We start from the raw sequence: 22,846 nt of genomic DNA on the forward strand, positions 1-22,846 counted from the left end.
GGTGGTAGAGATCTAACTTTGTTGTATTCTTCCATAGGTAGTCACCTAGTTTCCAGTACCATTTTTCTGAAGATGCTGTGTTTTCTCCATTGTGAATTCTGTTATCTTTATCAAATATCAGATGGCTGCAATTGTATATGCTCATTAATCTACATGTCCATTTTTGTGTACCATGCTGTTTTTTTTTATCATGATAGCCTTGTGTGTGTTATTTATAATTGTTTTCAGTTTTTGAATTAAAAATATAAGTATATCATTTCCCCTTTCCCTTACTGCATCCAACCCCTCCTATGTACCTTCATTCTAAAGTTTATGACTTTCTTAAATTGTTGATACACACATAGAGATATATAAATATATAATATATAAAGTATATTATATATAAATAAAACCCAAACAGTCCATATAATGTTACATATGAGACTTTTTAAGTATAGCTTCTCTAATGTTTTGATGAGACACAATGTCACAGCAGACTTCCTTTCTCTCTAGATTTTGTAATCTTTCCTGCAACATGAATCTTAAAAGGTCTTACTAATAAAAACAAAACCTGGAGCCAGATATTGGGGTGAAAGCTGAAAGATCAGAGAAACAGAACAAACCATGGCCAACCTCACCTTACCAACTCCTCAGTCTTCAGAACGAGACTTCCTATTTGCTCATGCATTATATACCTTTCTGTGCCCTGCCATCTTCCTTCCTTCCTAGTGCTGGGATTAAAGGCATGTGTGCTTCCCAAATACTTGGTAACAAAGACATGAGATCTCAAGTGTTGAGATTAAAGGTGTGTGCCACCAATCTTGGCTCTGTTTCCAGTGTGGCCTTGAACTCACGAGATCCAGATGGATCTCCGCCTCCTGAGCAATAGGATTAAGGATGTGTGCCACCACTGTCTTGCCTCTATGTCTAATCTAGTGGCTGGTTCTGTCCTCTGATCCCCAAATAATTTTATTAGGGTACACAATATATTGGGTATACAAAGTATCACCACACTTTCCAACTCTCTTTTTCTATGATCTTCGAGCTTTAGGTGAAGGCATTATATTATAGATGTGTCAGTTGAGGCTGGGCACCACCACATAATTAATTATTCTCTGCATTTTTTTAGTGGTTGTGGTTTTCTGTAATGATCTCCATCTGTTGCAAAGAGAAGTGTCTCTTGAGAAGTGAGAGCTACAGTTCAGAATGCAGATAAAATTATGCTGGTTTGGTAGGTTCTCCCCCAAGATCCATGGCCTCCCTAGCCCAGGTAGTTGGCTAGGTTTCCAGTAACAAGTATGATTTACCTCTTGTTAGGTGAGACTTAAGTCCAGTCAGAGATCTATGAGTTACTGCCAAGATATGTGTGTGTGCCACTTAAGGTTCTTTGTGCCATGCTGTCCATAACTGGGTAGGACTTCTAGTTGCTGCTCTCCTTTGAAAGTTTGCAGGGACACTTCTGGTACCATCAAAGCTAGTCCTCAGGGAGAGGGCTTTAGGTCAGACTGAGCTCAGATTCTCTGAGCCCTGTGTATAAAAGACACAGTGTCTTTAGCAATAGGGACTTCCCTTCAAACTCTGGGGGGCAACTAAGGGCAACATCAATAGCCTGTGATGTTTTATAAGTCTATTGGACTCCCCTGACCAACAACTCAAAATGAGATTTTGTTCATACCTGGTGTTGGAGTTTTTGTTAGATAGCACATGGCTTTTGGGGGCAGCATTGTCTGCCCAGGTAGGGAAATTTCACTTAAACTACACACATGCACACACACACACACACACACACACACACACACACACACACACACACACACACAAACACACGCATATATATGTATATGGTGGTATTTTATTTGTACTGAAATGTGATTTTAATTGTATGTTAATAAATAAAGTTGCCCGGGGGTCAGAGCTATTAGAGCCATAGCAAAAGCTGGGCGGTAGTGGTGCATGCCTTTAATCCCAGCACTTGGTAGGCAGAGCTAGGTAGATCTCTATGTGGTCAAGGATACAGCCAGCATTGGAGACACATGCCTTTAATCCCAAGAAGTGAGTCTTTAATCCCAGGGAGTGATGGCAAAAACAGAAAGATATATAAGGCATGGAGACCAGAAACTAGAAGCATTTGGCTGGTTAAGCATTTGGCTGGTTAAGCTTTCAGGCTTTGGAGCACAGTTCAGCTGAGAGCCATTGGAATGAGGACACAGAGGCTTCCAGTCTGAGGAAACAAGACCAGCTGAGAAGTTGGCCAGGTGAGGTTAGCTGTGACTTGTTCTGCATCTGATCTACCAGCATTCACCCCAATAACTGGCCACAGGTTTGATTTTATTAATTAGAACTTTTAAGATTCATGCTACATATACATATTATAGATATATTATATATAATATGTATGTATGTATGTATCTTAGAGAAGTAGATATTAATATCTATGAAGACATTCTTACTGTTTTTTCACACTCCTCCTTTACTTCTGTGTTACTCTCTCTCCATACCTAATTAAGCCCTCCTCCTGTGTCTACCTTAAAATCATTTGTACTTTGCTATTTGCCTCTCCATTGCTTACCCACCCCCAACACTCCCATGGTCCCTTTTACTTTCCTTTGTTACTCCAAGCTGTATACTCACATCTGAAGATCTGGAGCTTGGAACCAAGATGGGAGAAAACATGCAACATTTGTCTTTTTGGCTCTCAGGTAGCTCTCTAAATATAATCTTTTCTAGTCCCATCCATTTACCTGCAATTTTCAGGATTTGAAATTTTACAGCTAAGTAGCATTCTGTACTGCATTTTCAGTATCCATTTATCAGCTGAAGGACATTTTGGTTGTTTCCCTTTCCTAGCTATTGTGAATATAGCAATGAATATGACTGAGCAAGCATTGATGGAGTGGGATGTCAAGTCCTTTTGGCCATGTACCAAGGAGTGGTATAGGGTTCATATGGGAGATTTATTTTTAGCTTTTGAAGGATTATCCACATTGATTTCTAGAGTGGCTGCACCATTTGCAATCCCACCAACAGTGAACGAGTGTTCCCCTTTCCCCACTCCTCTCCAGCCTTTGTTGTTGATCTCTGCCTTTTTGACTGAGGTAAGATGAAATCTCAGAGTTGTTTTGATTTGTATTTCCCTAACTGCTAGGGGTGATGGACATTTCTTGATTTATCTCTTAGCCATTTTTATTTCCTCTTTTGAGAATCTCTGTGCAAATTCAGTCTATTTTTTAAATGGATCATGTGATTTTTTTGACTCTTCGTTTTTGAGTTCTTTATATATTCTGGATAGTAAACTTCTACCAGATTCTACAAAGATTATCTCTCATTTTGTGGACTTCCTCTTCAGTTGATTAATTTTTTTTCCTGCTGTGCAGAAGCCTCTTAACTTCATGAAGTCCCACTTGTCAATTGTTGGCCTTAACTCTTCAGGAAATAGAGTCCTATTCCTAAAGTCCATACTTACACCTGTGTCATATGGGTATTGTCTGTGTTTTCTTCTAGCAGTTTCAGTGTTTCAAGCTTATGTCTTTGATCCATTTGTGGTTAGTTTTTATGCAAGGTGATAAATATAGGTATAATTCCATTCTTCTGTATGTGGACACCTAGTCCTCCCAGCACCATTTATTGCATCTTTGTCAAATATTAATAGCTGTATTTATTTGTATTTATGTTTGGGTCTTATATTTTCTTACATTGATCTAGATGAAAACCAGTACCATGTTTTTTCTCTCTCTCCAGTAGCATATTTTTTTAATTACCATGGCTCTTTAATGTATCTTGATATCTGCAATGGCAATCTCTCAAGTGTTATTTTTGTTGTTATTCAGAATTGTTTGGATACCTGGGATCTTTTTTTTTTGTGTTTCCACATAAATTTTTAGAATAGTTATTTTCTATATATTGAATAATGACATGAGGATTTGTTTGGGATTATACTGAATTTGTAAGTGGCTTTTGGTAAAATGGTCATTTTTACAATACTAATTCTACTAAGTCGAAGATATGTATTTTCCATTGTCTAATGTCTTTATATCTTCTTTCAAAGATTTTAAGTTTTCACTGTAGAGGTCCTTCATCTCCTTGACTAGGTTTATCCCTTGATATTTTATTTTCTTTGAGGCTACTGTGAATTGGAGAGTATCCACGATCTCTTTCTTTGTATATTTGATGTTAGTGTACAGAAAAGCTGTTCATTTGTACAAGTTGCTTCTGTATCCTACAACTTTGCTGAAGTTGTTGATCATTTCTAAAAGTTATCTGGTAGAATTTTTCAGGACCTCTTATGTATAATATTATATCATATGCACATAGGGGTAGCTTGCCTTCTTTTTTTTCTACTTGTATATTTTTAATGTCCTTTTCCTGACTTATTGATCCAGATAGTTCTTTGAGCACAATACTAAAAAGGAGGTCAGATAGTGGACATACCTGTCTTGCTCCTATTTTCTGATTGTTGCTTCAAGTTTTCCTCCATTTAGAATATGTTGGTTGTGGATTTCTTACATATAGCCTTTGTTGAGTTAAGGTATATTCTCTATAGTCTTACTTTCTTGAAGTCTTTTATCATGAAAATGTGCTGGATTTTGTCAAAAGCTTTTTCTGAATCTATTTATTTCTGCATCATGTTATTTTTCTCTTTATGTCCACTAACGTGATTTATTATATTCATTGACTTGTGAATGTTGACCCATCCCTGCATCTCCAGGATAAAGCAAACTTGATCATGGTAGATAATCTTTTAGATATATGTGTGTATTTGGTTTGTAAGTGTTTGATTGAGGATATTTGAATCTATGTTGATCAAGGGTATTGGCCTGTTGTTTATTTTTCTTGTGTTTTTACTTGGTTTTTGGTATTAGAGTAATACTTGCTTCAAAGAAGGACTTTGTGATTGTTCCCTTTTATTTTAAGAAGTTTCCATTTTAAAAAGTAATTTAAGAATGATTGGCTGTAAATTTTCTTTGAAAGTCAGAAAAAATTCTCCTGTGAACCCATCTGGGCCTGGACTTTTTAAAATTAGATGTTTTCTTATTCTTTTTGCTCAGTGTTTGTTATGAGTCTGTATAGGTTGTTGATAACTTCTTGGATTGATTTTGGTAGGTTAGATTAATCTAAAAACTAATCAACTTCTTTTTGATCTTTTTCAACTTAATGGCATGCAGGCATTCTCTTACGATATTCTGATTTTTTTTTTTTTTTTTTTGGTGTTTGCTGTGAGGCTTCCACATTCATTTCTGATTCTGTTTATTTGGATCATGTTTTTATTTCTTTTGATTTTATCTGGGCCAATGTTCGTATCAATTTTATCTTTTCAAAAAACCATCTCTAAGATTAGTTAATTCTTCTCATTGTTTACTTTGTTTATATTTTATTAATTCCCGTGTAACTGGAGGCAGTGCTTTCTCTCCCATACACCGGATTATACCAGATAGTCGATTTCCAAATTACCACTCAGAGGCTTATATTAATTATAAATACTTCGCTGATGACTCGTGCTTATTACTAGCTAGCTCTTACATTTAAATTAATCCATATTTCTTATCCATGCTTTGCAACATGATTCCTGGCTTTTTACCTCATTTTCTATATGTCTTCCTCAGCGGCTGGCTGGCATCTGCCCTGACTCCTCCCTTCTTCATCTCCACCCTCAGTTTGGTTGTACTGCCTAACCTTATCTTGCCTGGCCATTGGCCAAAACTGCTTTATCATCAACCAATGAGAACAACACACATTCACAGCATACTGAAGGATATCCCACAGCATTCCTGCTCTGATTTTTTTTTTATTGTCATCTACTTGATTTGGTTTTGGTTTGTTGTTGTTTTTCCAAATATTTGAGGTGCATCATTAAGCCATTAGTTTGTCTTCTTTCTGATCTTTTAACATAGGCACTCAGAGATACAGATTTCCTTGGCAGGATTGCTTTTTGTGTGTCCTAGAGGTTCTGTTGTGTTGTATTTTCATGTTCATTTATTTCAAGAAATGTTTTATTTCTTTCTTGATTTCTTCTTTGACTCATCATTCAGAAATAAACTGTTAGCTGGGTGGTGGTGGTGCACACCTTTAATCCCAGCACTTGGGAGCCAGAGGCAGATGGATCTCTGTGAGTTCAAGGCCAGCCTGGGCTACAGAGCAAGTTCTAGGAAAGGCACCAAAGCTACACAGAGAAACCTTGTCTTGCAAAAACAAAACAAACAAACTAACAAACAAAAAAGGAAATAAATTGTTTAAGCTCCATGAGTTTGTATAATTACTAGAGATACATTTACTTTCAATTTTCAGTTTTTATTGTATTATGGTCAGAGAGGAGATATATATATATATATATATATATATATATATATATATATATATATATATATATATATATATATATATATATATATATATATATATATATATATATATATATATATATATATATATATATATATCTTGGAATTTGTTAAAAGTTGTTTTGTTTCCAAGAATGTGGTCTATTCTAGAAAAGCTTCCATGTACTGCTGAGTAGAATGCATGTTCTTTGGTTTTGGGTGGAATTTTTCACAGATATTCTTTAAGCCCACTTGATATATAACATGCTTCAATTACAGTGTTTCTTGCTTGGCTTTTATCCTGATGACCTGTCTGATGAAGAAAGTGGGGTACTGAAATCACCTACTATTGATGGATTGATGTTAGTCTGTGTCTGTAATTCCACTTGTACACATTTTATGAAATTGGATGTCCCCAGAGTTTGGCACATATATTTAAGATTGTACTGTCTTCTTGGCTGTTTCTTTGATTAGAATGAAGTGTCTCTCTTTATCTCTTCTGATTAGATTTAGTTTGAGGATTTTTGTTGTTGTTGTTATTTTCAGATATCAGAATATCGAAGCCTGATTGCTTTCTGATTCCCTTTTATTGGATTATTTGTCCAACCTCTCACCCTAATTGGTGTCTCTCTTTAAAGCTGAGTTTCCTGTAAACAACAGACAGATGAATATTGTTTCTTGATCCATTCAGCAAGCCTGTATCTTTTAATTGGAGAATTGAAGCCATTGCATTTAAAGTTATTATTGGAAGGCATGTGTTGATTGTAGTCATTGCATAGTTATGTTTATCTCAGTAGTACTTTGTGTTTAGTTATTATAACTTTGTTTTCTTTCTACAGTTTCTTGCCTATGTTTCTTCCTCTCTTCAGCCTAAAGTTTTGCTTTCTCTCTTTTTTTTCAGGCTTGGTTTTTCTGGATAGAAACTTTTTTTTAAAAGGCTGTTCATATTGTGGGAAGTTTTATTTCTTCTTCAAATATAATAAACCATTTTATTTGGTGTCATAGTCTAGCTTGACAGTTGTGGTCTTTTAGAACTTGAAATGCATTGTTAGAGAATCTTTCAACATGTCTACTCAGAAATCAGCTCTTATTCTAATATTTTTTCCTTTGTGTGTGACTTGTATTTTTCTCTTGCAGCTTTCAATATTCTTTCTTTGTTCTGTATACTTAGTGTTTTAGCTATGATGTGCTGTGAGGAATTTCTTTTCTGGTCTTGTCTATTTCGTGTTCTGTGTTCTTTTTCTGTATGTATGGGTGTGGCTTTCTTTAGTTTCCATCTATGATCTGGTCTATGACATTAACCTGGAATTCTTGTCCCTCTTTTGTGTTTATAATTTAACAGTTTGGTCTTTTCATAGCATCCCACTTTTCCTGTATGTCCCCTTCTTTCTCTGTATTTTACAATCATATTACTTGATTGTTTGTTCTATTTACTCTGCTTTGTAGTCAAGTCATAATACTCGGTCTTCTGCTGGATTCATTGTACTTTTTCAAAGCTTTCCCTTGAGTTTTCTAGTTGGATTCTTGCATTTTTCAATTCCACCTTCATTTCAGCCTGTTCTCTTCAATGTTTCTATCTTTTTATTGAACTCAGTTCTCATGTCCTTCATCATTTCAAGCAGTCTTACTTATGTTTGTGTTTTCTTAGACACCACTCAAGCATTTATTCTCTTTAAGTTAATTTTCTGTAAGTTTGTTGATAGACTTTTCTGTGCCTTCTTTAAACTTGTTGAATACTCTAATGAAGTTGAGGATTGTTCTTTTAAATTATCTGTTCTGGGGTTTATGTAGGTAATTCTCATTGTAGAACATTCCTATAGGAATGATGGATGTATGGGGGCTTAGATACTGCCTTAATCATTTATATTGTTCATATTCTTGTGATGAGATATGGGCATGTTGACTTCTTTCATAAGTTCTGTGTCTGATATGAAGACAGCAGGCTGGTACAGATGTCCCAGGATGTACCTGCAGGGTTGGGCCTGATGGTTCGATATGGCTTAAACAGAATAAAGTCAAGTGGACATAGGGGGCTGGCATGTAGGATATGCACTCTGTTCTCAACCTAGAGTTTGGGGGTGAATATTTGAGTTGAGGTAGCCTACCTTTGAAGGGAGGAACAGGCAGATTCACTTGGCTGGACTCTGGCACAAAGTGTGATCTGGCTGGGTGGAAATGTTGGATATGGTACACCAGGGGTTTGTAGATTGTGAACAAGCATTGTTGGAGTCTGAGGATTGAGGGTGTTACACGTATAAGTGGCCAGAGTAGGCTCCAACACTGACAGTTAAGAATTGTTTGATTATTGATTCCAAGAGTTTGTATGCATTTTGGGAATCTCAGAAGTGAACTGTGTTGTGAATGTGTTATAAGAAGTTTTGTTTTGTTTTTATTTTCTGTATTTTCAGGTAGGACTTATTGATAGATTAGTTGAGGGACTTGAAAGAAAGACAAATGGAGGGATTTGAGTCTGAACAATTAGAAGGATTGGGTGACTTATTGATAGATTAAGTGAGGGACTTGAAAGGAAGACAAATAGAGAGATTTGGGTCTGAACAACTGGAAGGACTGGGTGACTTTTTTTGTTAGATTCAAGATGTAAGAGATCAGTCATCATTATTCATTTTCAATATGAGGTTTGTTCAGTAGGAGCTCATCAGTGAATCACAGATAAGTGGGAGGCCCTCTCAGTCTGTCTTTCCCTGGGATCCTGCTCACCTGGAAACTTTCTCTTTTATCTTACAGTTGAAACTTTAAAGTCTGCTATATGATTCCTCTTTCATGTCGTGAAAGAGGAATGGAATCTTCAGCTCCAAGAAGATGGGAAATTTAGAGCATGTACTGTGCTAGATGAGAAGGAAAGGGTCTAACTCTAAATATCAACCAAAGGGAAAACTATGGCAGGAATTTTTCATGATCAGGGACGATGAAAACCACTGTTTGGCACTACATTATTTCACCTGCTGTTTTGCCTTATCTTAAGTCCAGTGTTCCACTTTACAAGGTGGAAAAATCAAGCACTTTGCTTTCACTACTCTTGAGCCTGTAGTACTCACATGAAGTGAGGATCATGGCTTCCCACAGGACAGAAGGTTGAGCTGGTTAAGGGCAATATTAACTGAATGTACTTCAGTAACTGTTTTAGCTTTCCACCACTGTATCAATGCACCCAAGTTAATCACCTTATAAAGTGAGAGAGATTGTTTTGGTTCACAGTTTCGGTGGTTCCTGTCTATTGGAAACTGGCATACAGCTTTAGGCTTTGGTGAGGTAGTGTGTCATGGCGGGGGCACAGGACACAGCAAAACCACTTATCTCTTGTCAGGAAATGAATATTGCAGTTTCTTTTGGGGGTACCCCATCTGTAACCTGTGATACTTCCCTAGGCTCCACTTCTTAAAGTTCTCACTACCTTCTAAAACTACTACTCTCTGGATCAAGTCTTCAGCACATAGGTAGTGAGGGAAGAGGCATTAACAACTAAATCATGGTGATTGCTACTTGGAAAATTTGAAACAATATGCTCTCCAAGGAATGTCTTTTTAATAATGTATATTTAGCACTAACTGTCCCATAAATGTAATATTTAGTGGTATTTTTCTTTTTCCAGTTTTATGTATATGTGTCTGGTGTGCATGTTTGTGTGTATGTGTGTGTGTGTGTGTGTGTGTGTGTGTGTGTGTGTGTGTGTGTATGTGTGCATGTTAGCATGTGTGTCATGCCTGTGTGTGCCTGTGCCTGTGGAGGCCTAGGGTTGATCTAGAAAGCTTTCCACTGCACTTGACCATCTTATTCCTTGCTACAGGTCTCTGAATCAAACCTAGAACTGCCGATATGGCCGGTTTGCTCTGGGAATCCTCTGTCTCTGCATTTGGAGGCTGCCACACCCATTCACCCTTTCCTTAGGCTCTGCAAATCCAAACTCCAGTCCTCATCTTTATGCAGCATCTTCACCTTCAGTCATCTCTCCAGTCACAAATAGCTAATGACTCTTTAATGTTAACCTGGTACTGTATTGGCCCTATAACAAAATGTTAGGTTTTTGACTTTTGATAATAAATTCTTGACAACAGATATTTATTGTCCATAAAGTAAAATTTATAGGATAAGTTTTATATGTCCCATATAAACTTAATGTGGATGGTGAACAAACCACCTTCTCCATGTATTGGTAGTTTATTCTTAAGAGTGATCAATGTTGTTAGCAAGATGATATTTTGACTTGCAAAATTGAAATAAATCTTTTATTTAAGCTACAATTTTTCAGTGAATACAGAATTTATACAATAGAAGAGAAGCCTGTTCTGTACAGAATTGAAAATGGTTCATCTTTCTGTGAGATTTTCTACCTGTAATTAGGGTGTGAGGAACACTGAATGATACACCAGTTGTATATCCACTCATATTGACTGGAGAAAGGAGCCATTTCCATGGGACTGGAAAGATAGCGCTCAGTGGTTAAGCACAGTTACGTTCTTTTTCTTTTTTGTGTTTTTTTTCCGTGGTATCAATTTCTTTTTCCTTTTATTGAAAATGGACTATTTTTTCATACAATATATTTTGATTCTGATTCTCCTTCCCCAACTCCTTCTAGCTCCTCATCACTTCTCCACGCACCCAAATCCACACTCTTTCTTTCTCTCTCTCATTAGAATTCAAATAGGCGGGAACCGGGAAGGCGCTGAGCTTAAACTGAAGCAAGTTCTGAGGACGCCAGTGGCGCCGTGGTTTGAAGAGGGGGTTCCAGGCCCCCGAGTCAGGAGGTGCGAACCTGAAGGTCGACCCAGAAATGGGACGCCGGTCATCAGACACCAAGGAAGAGAGCAGAAGCAAGAGAAAAAAGACACACCGGAGACGCTCCTCTTCGAGTAGTTCCTCAGATAGCAGGACGTACAGCCGCAAGAAGGGCGGGAGGCGGCCACGGTCCCAGTCCAGGTCCTGGTCTAGAGACCGCCAGCCTCGCTCACATTCTTATGAGAGAAGACGCAGGCACAGGTCAAGCAGCAGCTCTTCTTACGGCTCCCGAAGAAAACGAAGTTGAAGGCAATCCAGCGCTCGAGGAAAATCCTATAGAGTTCAAAGGTCTCGGTCCAAAAGCAGAACAAGAAGGTCCAGATCAAGACCTCATCCACGTTCCCACAGTCGAAGCAGTGAAAGGTCCAGTCACAGAAGAACCCGTAGCAGGTCTAGGGAGAGAGAACGACGGAAAGCCCGGGACAAAGAGAAGAGAGAGAAGGAGAAGGAGAAAGGCAAGGACAAAGAAGTGCACAGCATCAAACGGGGGGAATCTGGAAACATCAAAGCTGGATTAGAACATCTGCCACCAGCTGAGCAGGCCAAAGCCAGACTACAACTGGTTCTTGAAGCTGCTGCAAAAGCTGATGAATTACTAAAAGCCAACGAAAGGAATGAAGAAGAAGCAAAGAGAAGAAAAGAGGAAGACCAAGTCACCCCGGTGGAACAAGTAAAAAGAGTTAAAGAAATTGAAGCCACTGAAAGTGATTCTTTTGTTCAGCAGACGTTCAGATCAAGTAAAGAAGTCAAAAAATCAGTAGAACCAAGTGAAGTGAAGCATGTGACTCCAGCATCAGGACCAGCATCAGTAGCCGCTGACCCACCCAGCATCGGAAAGGAAATAGACCCTGACAGCATCCCCATGGCCATCAAGTACCAAGATGACAATTCTCTGGCTCATCCAAATTTATTTATTGAAAAAGCTGAAGCTGAAGAAAAGTGGTTCAAGAGATTAATTGCTCTCCGACAGGAAAGACTAATGGGCAGTCCTGTGGCCTGAGGAAGAGATTCACGGTTGAATTGACAGAAGCCTTGAAAAATTTAGGTTTTTAAATACCAATATTAACTTTTACTCTTCAAAACAATTTAGCCAGTTACATAGAAAGAAAATCTCATTTCTTCTCTCGTGTTCAACTGAATATTTGTTGGTTCGAATCAAATATTGGGAATAGTGAATCTATTGTAAAAAGGTGTATGTGCATTAACATATATCCTGTTAATAAAGCTAATCATAAAAATGTCAGTGTTGAAGTAAATGAATATTCAGTAGTGTATCTCATTACAGTTTTTACAAAATCAGGTTTTTGACCCAATATTGGATAATTATACATATATATAAGAGCCATATTATTTAGTATAAGAGTTCATCTCCTATGTATTGTAAAACCCTTCTTGAATCTCTTATCCCACCTTTCTTAAAATTTTTAGGTATCACAAAAGGTACCCTTTTATGAGATGTAAGCAATGACCATGATAGATTTGAACTAAAACTTTTTCTAATGCCAAGTGTGGTGTCCAGCCTCCCATCCTAGTCCTCTGGAGGCTTAGGCAGGAGGGTCTCAACTCCAGTCTGCACGCCACAGCTAGTGATGGGACACTTGGACCACATGGTGGAACCTTGTCTGGAAAAAACTTTTAATTAGAGATCAGTTTGTATGAAGTGCTGTAAGCAGACGCAGTTCTTCCTTTAGAAATCACATGCCACTGCATTAGTCCCTTTGCACTGCTGTGACGAAAGGCCTGGCCTGACTTCAGAGGGAAGGCTTTTGTCTATGTCTTGAGAAGTGTCGGTCCAGGGTCAGCTGGTTCCACGGCTCTCAGGCCTGTAGCAGCAAAAACACAGCAAGAGGGCGAGGCACAGGAAAGCCTCTCACTATCGGCTGTCAGGAAGCAAAGAGACAGGAAGAGGCCACAGCATACCCTTCAGAGATATACTCCACTTACCTGCTTCCCGTCTGTTCCCTCCCTCCTGGCAGCCCATTCAGCTGTGGACTCCTGCTTTAACCCATTGGTGGAGTTACAGTCCTCATGATCCAGTAACTCTCTCAACAGGCTGAAGTTGTATTTTAAAGAAAATGTTTTGTGGAAACAAAATCAAGTTGAAGTTTGTTGTTTTTTTAAGTGAACAAATAAACTTGGTCCTAAATAAAAAAAAAAAAGAATTCAAATAGACACCTTAAAAATAATAAAAATAAAGCCGGGCGGTGGTGGCGCACGCCTTTAATTCCAGCACTCGGGAGGCAGAGCCAGGCGGATCTCCGTGAGTTCGAGGCCAGCCTGGGCTACCAAGTGAGTTCCAGGAAAGGCACAAAGCTACACAGAGAAACCCTGTCTCGAAAAACCAAAAAAAAGTAAAATAAAATAAAAATAAGCTAAAATAAAAACAAATAAACCAGACTAGGACAAAGAAAACAAACAAACAAACAAGAGCCAAGGAAAATTATTTAAGGAATAAACAAAATCCCAGACAAAGAATTGTGAGCGTAAGGTTTCTATTACTTCACTGAAACACCATGACCAAAGCAACTTGGAGAGGAAAGGGTTTATTTGGCTTACACTTCCATGCCAATGTTCATCACTGAAGGAAGTCAAGACAGGAACTCAAACAGGGAAAGAACTTGGAGCCAGGAGCTAATGTAGAGGCCGTGGAGGGGTGCTGCTTACTGGCTTGCTCCTCATGGTTTGGTCAACCTGCTTTCTTATAGAACCCATGACCATCAGCCCAGGGATGGCACCACCCTCAAGGGCTGGGCCTTCCACTATTGATCACGATTTAAGAAAATTGGGCTGGAGAGATGGCTCAGAGGTTAGGAACACTGACTGCTCTTCCAGAGGTCCTGAGTTCAATTCCCAGCAACCACATGGTGGCTCACAACCATCTGTAATGAGATCTGGTGCCCTCTTCTGGCCTGCAGAAATACATGCAGACAGAACATTGTATGCATAATAAATAAATAAATCTTTAAAAAAAAAAAAAGAAAATTTCCTACAGCTGGATCTTATGGAGACATTTTCTCAGTTGAGGTTCCCTCTTCTCTGATGACTCTAGCTTGTGTCAAGTTGACATAAAACTAGCCAGTACAGTGAGACAACAAATCCTCCAAAAATGTCATCAATTTTGTTTTGTGTTGATCATCTACATGAATCATGCCCTTAAGTGTGGTTTGTTTACTCAGTGAGATTCCATTGGAGAAATTTTTTTTTCCATTTTTGAGTGGTTATCAGTTGGAGATAATTTCTGTGTTAAGGACAAGGGATTGTTTCTACTTCCCTCTTTGCACTGGGACCCTGTTTATCTTAGACACATGCAGGCCCTGTACACACTGCCACAGTCTCTGTGAATTCATATGTGCATCAGTCAGCACTGTTGTGTCTAGAAAACCTTGTTTCCTTGTTGTCCTCCAGCCCTACTGGCTCTTACACTCCTTCTGTATCCTCTTCTGATCCTCTTCTGTATCAGGTTCCCCGAGGCCTGAAGGGAGGGATTTGGTGGAGACATTCCACATCGGATTGAGTGTTCCATGGTCTCTCACTCACTACACATTTTTCTTTTGTGGGCCTCTGCATTTGGTCCCATCTACTGCAGGAGGATGATTTTCTGATGATAGCTGAGTAAGAAACTGATCTATGAGTATAGCAGAATGTTGTTAGGAGTAATTTTATTTCTATTTTCATTTAGCAGAACAGCAGTGTTTAGTTTCCCCCTAGTACCAGAGCTTGTCTAGTCTTAGATTCTTGACTACCTTGAGCAGTGTCTGGCATGGGTTCCATCTCATGGAGTGGGGCTTTAATTCCATTCAGAGAATGGCTGGCTACCCCCACAACCTTGTGGAATTAATGTACCAGTGTATCATGCAGGCAGATCACCATTGGAGATCGCAGTGTTTGTAACTGGGTTGGTGTCTACTTTCTCCTCTGGTTGTGTGCAGAGTCCCATCTGGAACAATGAACAGTTTTCAGTAGGGGTGAAGGCTCTAGATAGTCATGAGCTCAAATTCTCCGTGTTCAGTGATCTCACTGTTCTTGCAGAGAACCAGAGTACGGTTTCCAGAGTGACATGGTTCACAACCACCTATAACTCCACCTCACTGTCCCCTTCTGCCCCCCCCCCAGGCACAACCACTCACACATATCCACACATATATATACACACATACACACAGTTGTTGGATAATCCCATAGTAGATGACTCAGATTTTTATTTTGCATGGCTCCCAGCAATCGTTGCCATCTGTAATAGGGGGGAAGATAATCAGTAGCTGTTGAATGAATGGATAGATCCATGAGTCGATGAAATTATAACTTCCTGTCCACTCTCAGCATCCAGAAACGCTGTCTTTGAACTTCATTTCTTGGCATTTATAACAGCCACAACAAGACACAACTTCTCCCCACATTTCACTGAAGTAGGTGCCATGACTGCTGTCTCATTTGGCGTTTCCCCCATCACTTGTCAAGGAGCCATAGAAGCTGGAGAGAGGGGGCAAGGCTGTACCTCAAGAGCCCTGGTAGGGAATTGGACAAACAAAAGAGTACCTTCTCTGAATCTTTTCAAATGTATTGAGACAGAGTCTCATTATACAAACTGGCCTCAGTTTGTGGTGATCTGCTGACTTGCTCTGAGACTGAGTTTGAGATTACAGGCCGGGCCACCCCACACCCTGCTGTGTTCTTCCACTCTTGATTCAAGTGTTAAGCTTCTTTGCTGAGCTTCAGCTTGGAGCTGACAGGAAAGCCACATGCTTAATTTACAGATGGTATGCTCAAACTAGTACAGTAGCCCCTCCCTCCCATTCATAATGTCAGTTATTTGACGTCAGCTGTGGCCTGGAAATACTAAGTGGAAAAATTCAGATATGAAGAATTTGTAAGCATTCAGTTATTTTGACAGGAATGTGCTCTCTCCCAGCATCCCACCAGGGAGGCACGTCCCTTCTTTGTTCAGCACACCCATACTGGATAGCTCCTGCTCACTGGTCACTTGGTAGCTGTCACAGTTATGGGTGCAATGGTAGGGTGTTAATGTGCTTATGTGCAAGTTATCCTTACTTCTCTCTTCAAAGACATGATGTAGCCATGCTCAAAATTCAGGCATGCTATGGAGAACTGTGATGTATCTGATGTAAGTGAAAAACCTGAAGTTAATACAGGTTTGTGTGTGTGTGTAAACGATCATAATGTAAATGGGACTACATACTGCCCATTGCTTTAGACATCTGCCCAGGTCCTTGGAGCTCATCCCTGTGAATTAGGAAGGGATTTTTACATACACAACCTTATCAAGTTCCTTTAGGACCATTCAAGTACAGATCTCTCTCTCTCTCTCTATATATATATATATTGTGAGTACTGAGCTAAAGCTAAGAACTTGTGGCAAAGGACAGACTTTGAGGCAAATAGCTCTCATAGATGGCCTCTTGTCTTTGATGTCACATCCTGTCTCCAATGCCACACCACTAACATCTTAGGGCATAAGAAAATGTGAACTACTTAAGTGTTTGCTGGGGCTACCAGGTCAATGAAACAGCCTTGTGTTCTAGGGTGTCTCCACTACCTTGCCTGAACCAGGGCATTCTCTAGCAACCGCAGCTCAGGGTCACTTTAGCAATTGGAAACAGTGACCAAGCAGCGAATTGTTGGCAGGGGAAATCCAGACAGAAGGTAGCTTAAATTGATGGCTCTGTGGAGGCCAAGTGAATTTGAAACAGAATTGGCCTGAGTGTTTGTTTGGCCAAATCACCTTTATAAAGAACTGAGATACCCAAAGAAGGTCCAAACTCTAGACCACATTTAAAAATTTGGAATCAGGATTTCTAAAGGAAACTTGGGTTCTCTGGAGGGGAGAAATTAGTGTATTCAGATGAAAGCCTTCTTCAGTTTAGGATTCCCAAGTCCTTATAAGCAGCCCTGTTCTCTGACAACCCAAGGAGCCCAATCCTGGCCTTTGCTCAAGTGTTAGGCAGAGTCAAAAGATCTCCTGTACAATTTACAAGCTTTAAACTGTATTCGATTTTCAGCCCCTTAGCAGGATGATGTTCTGACTTGACAAACCCACTCTCAAAAGGAAAACTTAGTGGAAAGTACGTCTAACACTCCTGCCCTACCAAGCTCCATGATGCACAGCGTAAGCCCACTGGAGGGTGACTTGCTTTCCCCTCAAGATGGCAAGGCTGAATGAGCACCAAGGCTTACTGCCATTGCTCAGCATTGCAAGAAGGGATCAGCTCAGCAAAGCATCCAAATTCAAAATTAGAATGCAGCATCTTAGTTTGCTTCCTATTGCTGTGATAAAAATGAGAGGGAGGAGAGTATTGTTTGGTTTATTCATCTGTCCTATTCACAGTCTGTCCCTGAAGGAAGCCAAATGTAGGAAATTGGAGGCAGGAACTGAGGCAGGGATCGTGGAGGAATGCAACTTCCTGGTGTGCTCAGTTTGCTTTCTTATGCACCCCAGGGCCACCTGCCTAGGAATGGCATTGCCCACAGTGGGATGAGCTCCCCACCCCCTATCAATTATGAATCAAGAAAGTGAATTCCACACAGATTTGCTTGTGGACAATCTGATGGAGGTAATTCCTCAATTGATGTTCTTCCTTTCCCGATGACTCTGGCTTGTGTCAAGTTAGCAAAAAACAAAAAGCAAAGCAAAGCAAAACAAACAAACAAACACAACCAAACAACCAGCACACATGGATTCCACTGAGTGCTTATGGCTTCCACAATATGTAACACTGAATGATAAATCAAACCATCTTAAGATGGCAGGCTTGATAAGTGTTGTGTGTGATCTTACTGGTTAATCCCCATGTGTCATGGACAGCAACTTAATCCAGTTTAAAGACCAATGTGCCCACCTGAGACACAGTTCTTTGTTTCCCAAAGATCCAGATGACAGGATATAATTGTCAATATCGTTATCCCCTGTGGTCTGTATTCTCTCTGGCTCTTGCTTCCAGTTCACAGTTATTGCAGCCCACATAATCTCAGGCGTCCACATTGCCTATGGGGTGAAGGCAATATTCCTCAGACTGAATCCTTGCTTACTTCCTCCTCCTGTGGTCCTGTTTCTGCAATCACCCTGTAGCTGTCCTTGGCTCTGGATCTACTGAGCTGCTTCTAGTCATATGTACATCTCAGAAGCTACTTCTTCCTCCACGATAATGGTCCCTTGCCTTGGTACCCTCTGTTCTAATGTACATTCCCAAAATCCTAGTCCCTGCTTCTGGTTAAATGCTGCTGATGCTTCCCTCTGCTAGGATGTCTCTCATCAATATCAGCAGCCCTCCACAAACCCATCATCCCCCAGAGGTGCTTCTCTGGCCATAGACTTCCTAAACCCCCTTGTCCTTTGTACTACCGTTTGCTGTCCTGCAGTTATCGTAGCAGCCCACATGTTCCTGGGACCTGGTTCATCACAAAGGTGCATGCATATGTACTAATGATGATGATTAAAGAAACATCACTAACTTCCACTTCCACAAGACCTGCAAAGTATCTATGTTTTGCCTCAAATATTTAAAAATGAACCCTATTCCAAACTAGAAAGGTATGATCCAGCCCTGTTATTGCCATTGAATCTCCAGGAAATCATATCTATTCTCAGAGATTCACGTAATCTATTTATAAAATATGAACTATGATGTCCAGTGAGATGGCTAGGTGCTTGTCACCAAATCTGATGGCCTGTGGATCCCACATAGTGCAAGAAGAGAACTGACTTCCACAAGTTGTGCTCTGACCTCCACACATGCACCGTGGCATACTTTAGATACACACAGACATACACACACAGACACACACAGACACACACACACACACAGACACACACACACACACACACACACACACACACACACACAACTGGAATTAACAGCAGTGACATTTTTTTACAAGGCAGCTGTGATTTCTCAAGACTCACTATGCTGCCATGGATACTACTGTGGAGTCCACAGAATGCTCTTAGGAATAATATTGCATGTCATTCCAGGGGTCTATGGGATCACTGCACGTCTGACGTGTGTATGGCAAAGACATATCCTCTGCATACAGCCTGCTCACACCTCTGCCTGCACATCAGTCTACTCCCAGCAGTCTCTGTGTAGGCACTGGTGGGAAGCAATGTGGATGTCTTGTACACAAACTATTATCACGGAAGTTTCCCGGTAAAGTGAGGGAAGAAGGCACTGTGGTCTGTTGCTTTATTATGCTCCGTTATTAGCTGAAATCAAAGGCCTTCCGGTTCTAGACTGTGAAGACAGTGAGTGAAGGAGTCGAAGGAAGAGAGGTGAGGGCAGAAGTGTAGATGTTTTGCTTGCTCAAGAGCCTGCACAGTAGGTCTGCTTACTGAGGAACCCACATAGTGGGTCCACTTGATCGAGGAGCTGTGGCTGTACTCTCAATTTTTTACCCAGGGCTTCTGCCAAAGAGTTAGCAAGCATTTCTAATAAACCAAGTATCATTTCCAGATTGGCAAGTCGACTATTTCATTGTGTTTAGAAATAAATACCTTAGAATCTGAAGGTACTAGCAATTTTCATGTTCAACAATGGTCTCAACAGCCAGACCCACAATAAAGTGAAAAAAGTTGGGAGCCTACTGTGTGTGGCAGGTACTCTGGTAAGCACGTGGTTTGTACGATTCAGTTTTAACTTTATGTCTTCCCCTGGAAAGAAGGAACTCTTGCTTCACTTTTCCAGTGTAGGAAAAATAAAGGAGAAACATTCCCACTTTCCTTCTGGGTTGGGCAGCGGTGATGTATGTGGGCAGAGTTTGGGAGATGGCTCTGAGCGTGATGGTAGCAGGCAATGACTGTGTGGGACTCAGCCCAGGGAAGGACCAGGTGTGGACAGCAGGGAAACCAGATTCTTAAATCATCAGCTTAGAAGTGACATTGCAGCTGGTTATTTTCGTTTGCATTTCTGCACAGAAATGCAGTTTTTCATAGCTGCCAAGGCAGGAGGGGAAGGTGGGGTTCTTAGTGGCCACCTTAAACCACCAGACCAAAACACAAGTCAGAAAATCAAATACTGAAAAAAACTGACTTTGCACTAGCAACACATTCCATGAAGCCCAAAGGTGGACAGAGCACTTGCTGAGAAATGTGCGAATCAGTCTGCATTAGCCTTAAGGACAGACAGGACACGGGCCTTTAGAGGATGTTTCTCAAATATCCTTTAGCTTCATTCTGAGGTGTCCTCCAAAGTCCTGTGGGTTAGAAGGGAGGATCCCTGGCTCCTGGATGCTAGAAGGTTTCACGTCAGTTAGGGCACACCTTGGAAGGGGGTTTCTCATTTCTCGGTTTTTAGCTCTATCATCTGCTACTCTTCTATGATGTGTTACTTCCCCCACCCCCAAATAGTTACTTCCCCACCATGGATTAGAACCTCTGAAATAATCTTTTTTTTTCTTTTAAAGTTGATAGTCTCAAGTATTTCATCATAGCCACAGGAAGCAGACTAATACATTCCTCTTTTGAAGACAGGAGACATGGTTTGTCTGAGGAACATAGGGATTTTCCAAATCTTCACTTATGGATTTAGAAGTGATTGGAGACCTTTGCCATGTAGGGGAGGACAGCCATGCCCGGGATAGTCTGCAAGCCTAGCCTGGCCCAGGCAGAGGAAAATGGGAGTTCCTTCCAGGACAGTAAGTTTTATTATTAGACAAGCCGTGTCTTTTTCTTCCTGAGGTGAGAGCTGGCCAGGTGGGTGGAGGCAGCTGTAGACTGCTCTTAGATACTCTGCCAGGACAGGAGGCAAGCTGGGGAGGCCTGCCTGGGATCCTTCCTTCTCCCTGGGCTGTGGGGAAGAGAAGGGACAATGAGAATGCTCCCGTCTAGCCATCATCTCAGACGTATTCCCCAACACTGCCTTCCCTGGGATGACAATCGCATCTCTCACCCTTTCAAAACCAAATTTGCAAACTGCTTGTGTGGAATAAAAGCATTCAGGACACCTAAAGGCTAAAGTATGGGCAAGTATGAGTGAAACATGAATATTATTCAGATTTTCTTCCTCTCCTGGGTAATTGCCCTATTGCCAACCACACCTATGTCATTCAGGTACAGTTACCTGATAGGTGTGAGTGGCACATGGAGAATCATGGCTATGCATCTGGGAGGTAGCCACAAAAGTAGGTCTAGTCATTCTAGACCCCACAATACACACTCCATTTTGAAAAACTTCACCGTCTCTCATAGCTGGAGAAACCTTTCTGTTGGTATGAACACAGTGTTTTTTAGAATTCGTATTTTGCAGGTTACTTTTCCATCTACTCTTAGGGGTCAGTGGTGTGCCAGTGTTCCCAAACATGGAAACCAGGTCATTCTCCTCAGTCTTCTCCCTGAGTTTCAAGGTTCCCTAGAACAAGATTACAGGAGCCCACTAGTCCATAAGTCAACCAGGAAGAGCCTCTTGGCAATAAAACACTGGGTGGTCTTTGAGACTATAAAAGGGAGGTCATGTTGAGTTTGAGATCACAAAGAAAATTCCTTGGGAAATAAACTTTTCTGAGTGATATGAAAGGTACCAGTCAGAGAAGTCAAAGAGATAGCCCTGTCACCCCGGCATCAATGGGAAATTCAAATCCATTGACATTGCCATTGGCAGAGCTCCTGGTGATTGACATGCACTGCTCTCTTGGAAGAACTGTGCAGAAATGTCATTTCCAAAGTTAAATAGCTGGAATCTCTATGGCCAAGGGATGGTGGCAGGTGGTGGACCACACACAGCAGGGGGCAGGGGCTGGCTTGGCATTTAGCTCAGTCACACCAACACACTGAACAGAGATATATGAAAAGAAAGAGAAACGTGCAAGTGATTCTGTTGCTCAGAAAACTAAAACCGCACGGCACACAAGGCCCGCAGCCAAAAGGAAAAGCCCTTTTTACATCTGACCAGAATTTGCATCTTATCTTTAAAGACGAATTTTCTGGAGAATAGCTGGTGTGACAAGAAGGTGAAAGAGGAGCCATCTTCCTTTTCTCAGTGACTGAGAGGAATAGTGACTACCTAGGCTTTCAATGTTTTCCAGAGTCCTGTCTGGAATGGTTGATGGAGGAAGGGTAGAACATCTCAGGTCTCTGAGAGGAGAGGAGAGGAGAGGAGAGGAGAGGAGAGGAGAGGAGAGGAGAGGAGAGGAGAGGAGAGGAGAGGAGAGGAGAGGAGAGGAGAGGAGAGGAGAGGAGAGTGCAGAAAGCCAACTCTCTAATGAGTCACATCCCAGCACAGGCTGGCCCATTTCCATGCCAGTCTTAGGAGATATTAGGAGACTAAGGCCAAGGCAGTGTTCAGAGGCAACTGAGAGCCAGCCTTCTCAGGATTTGGATAAGAGTTTTGTTCTCTGAATTTTGCATTCTAATAACAGAAGAAGTGGACAGAAAAATGAGTGTTTTTAAAGACTAGTTTTTAACATATGTATATCATATATATTACTTAAGTCAATATTTTGGACTAATATGATACTCTGAATTTGTGTGTCTTTGAAAAATAAAAAGCATTGCACCCAATGGCCAATGCGAGACTCATGGAAATGAGCTTTAGAAAATGAGAGGTGTATGTAATGGTCTTGGGATTAGTAGTGCTTTTAAGAAGAAAAGTTGCAATAAAGAGTATGTGGGAGGACTGAGGGTGTATGTAGCTCAGAGGCAGAGCAGAGCCTGTCTGAGGCTCTAGGTCTGATTCCCAGCACTACAAGAAGAAAAAATAAATAAATATTTTGGTGTGTTGCAATTTCCTTGGGACTTTAGCTTAGCTTTGAGA

General features: G+C 40.6%; 1 protein-coding gene and 1 long non-coding RNA gene across 8 annotated transcripts in view; one reads left to right on the forward strand and one right to left on the reverse strand.

The window, feature by feature from the left end:
- LOC128114775 (uncharacterized) overlaps positions 1-22,846 on the reverse strand; it is a 108,891-nt gene that overhangs the window by 45,545 nt on the left and 40,500 nt on the right. The window lies entirely within an intron of this gene.
- LOC128114774 (serine/Arginine-related protein 53-like) lies at positions 10,547-22,157 on the forward strand. The gene is given in 1 exon segment (XM_052745001.1): positions 10,547-22,157. A coding segment is annotated over 1 exon segment (1,005 nt). The 5' UTR covers positions 10,547-11,082; the 3' UTR covers positions 12,088-22,157.

This window comes from Peromyscus californicus, unplaced genomic scaffold (genome assembly GCF_007827085.1).
Source record: "Peromyscus californicus insignis strain IS unplaced genomic scaffold, ASM782708v3 Scaffold_19__1_contigs__length_69161282, whole genome shotgun sequence".
NCBI lineage: Eukaryota > Metazoa > Chordata > Mammalia > Rodentia > Cricetidae > Peromyscus > Peromyscus californicus.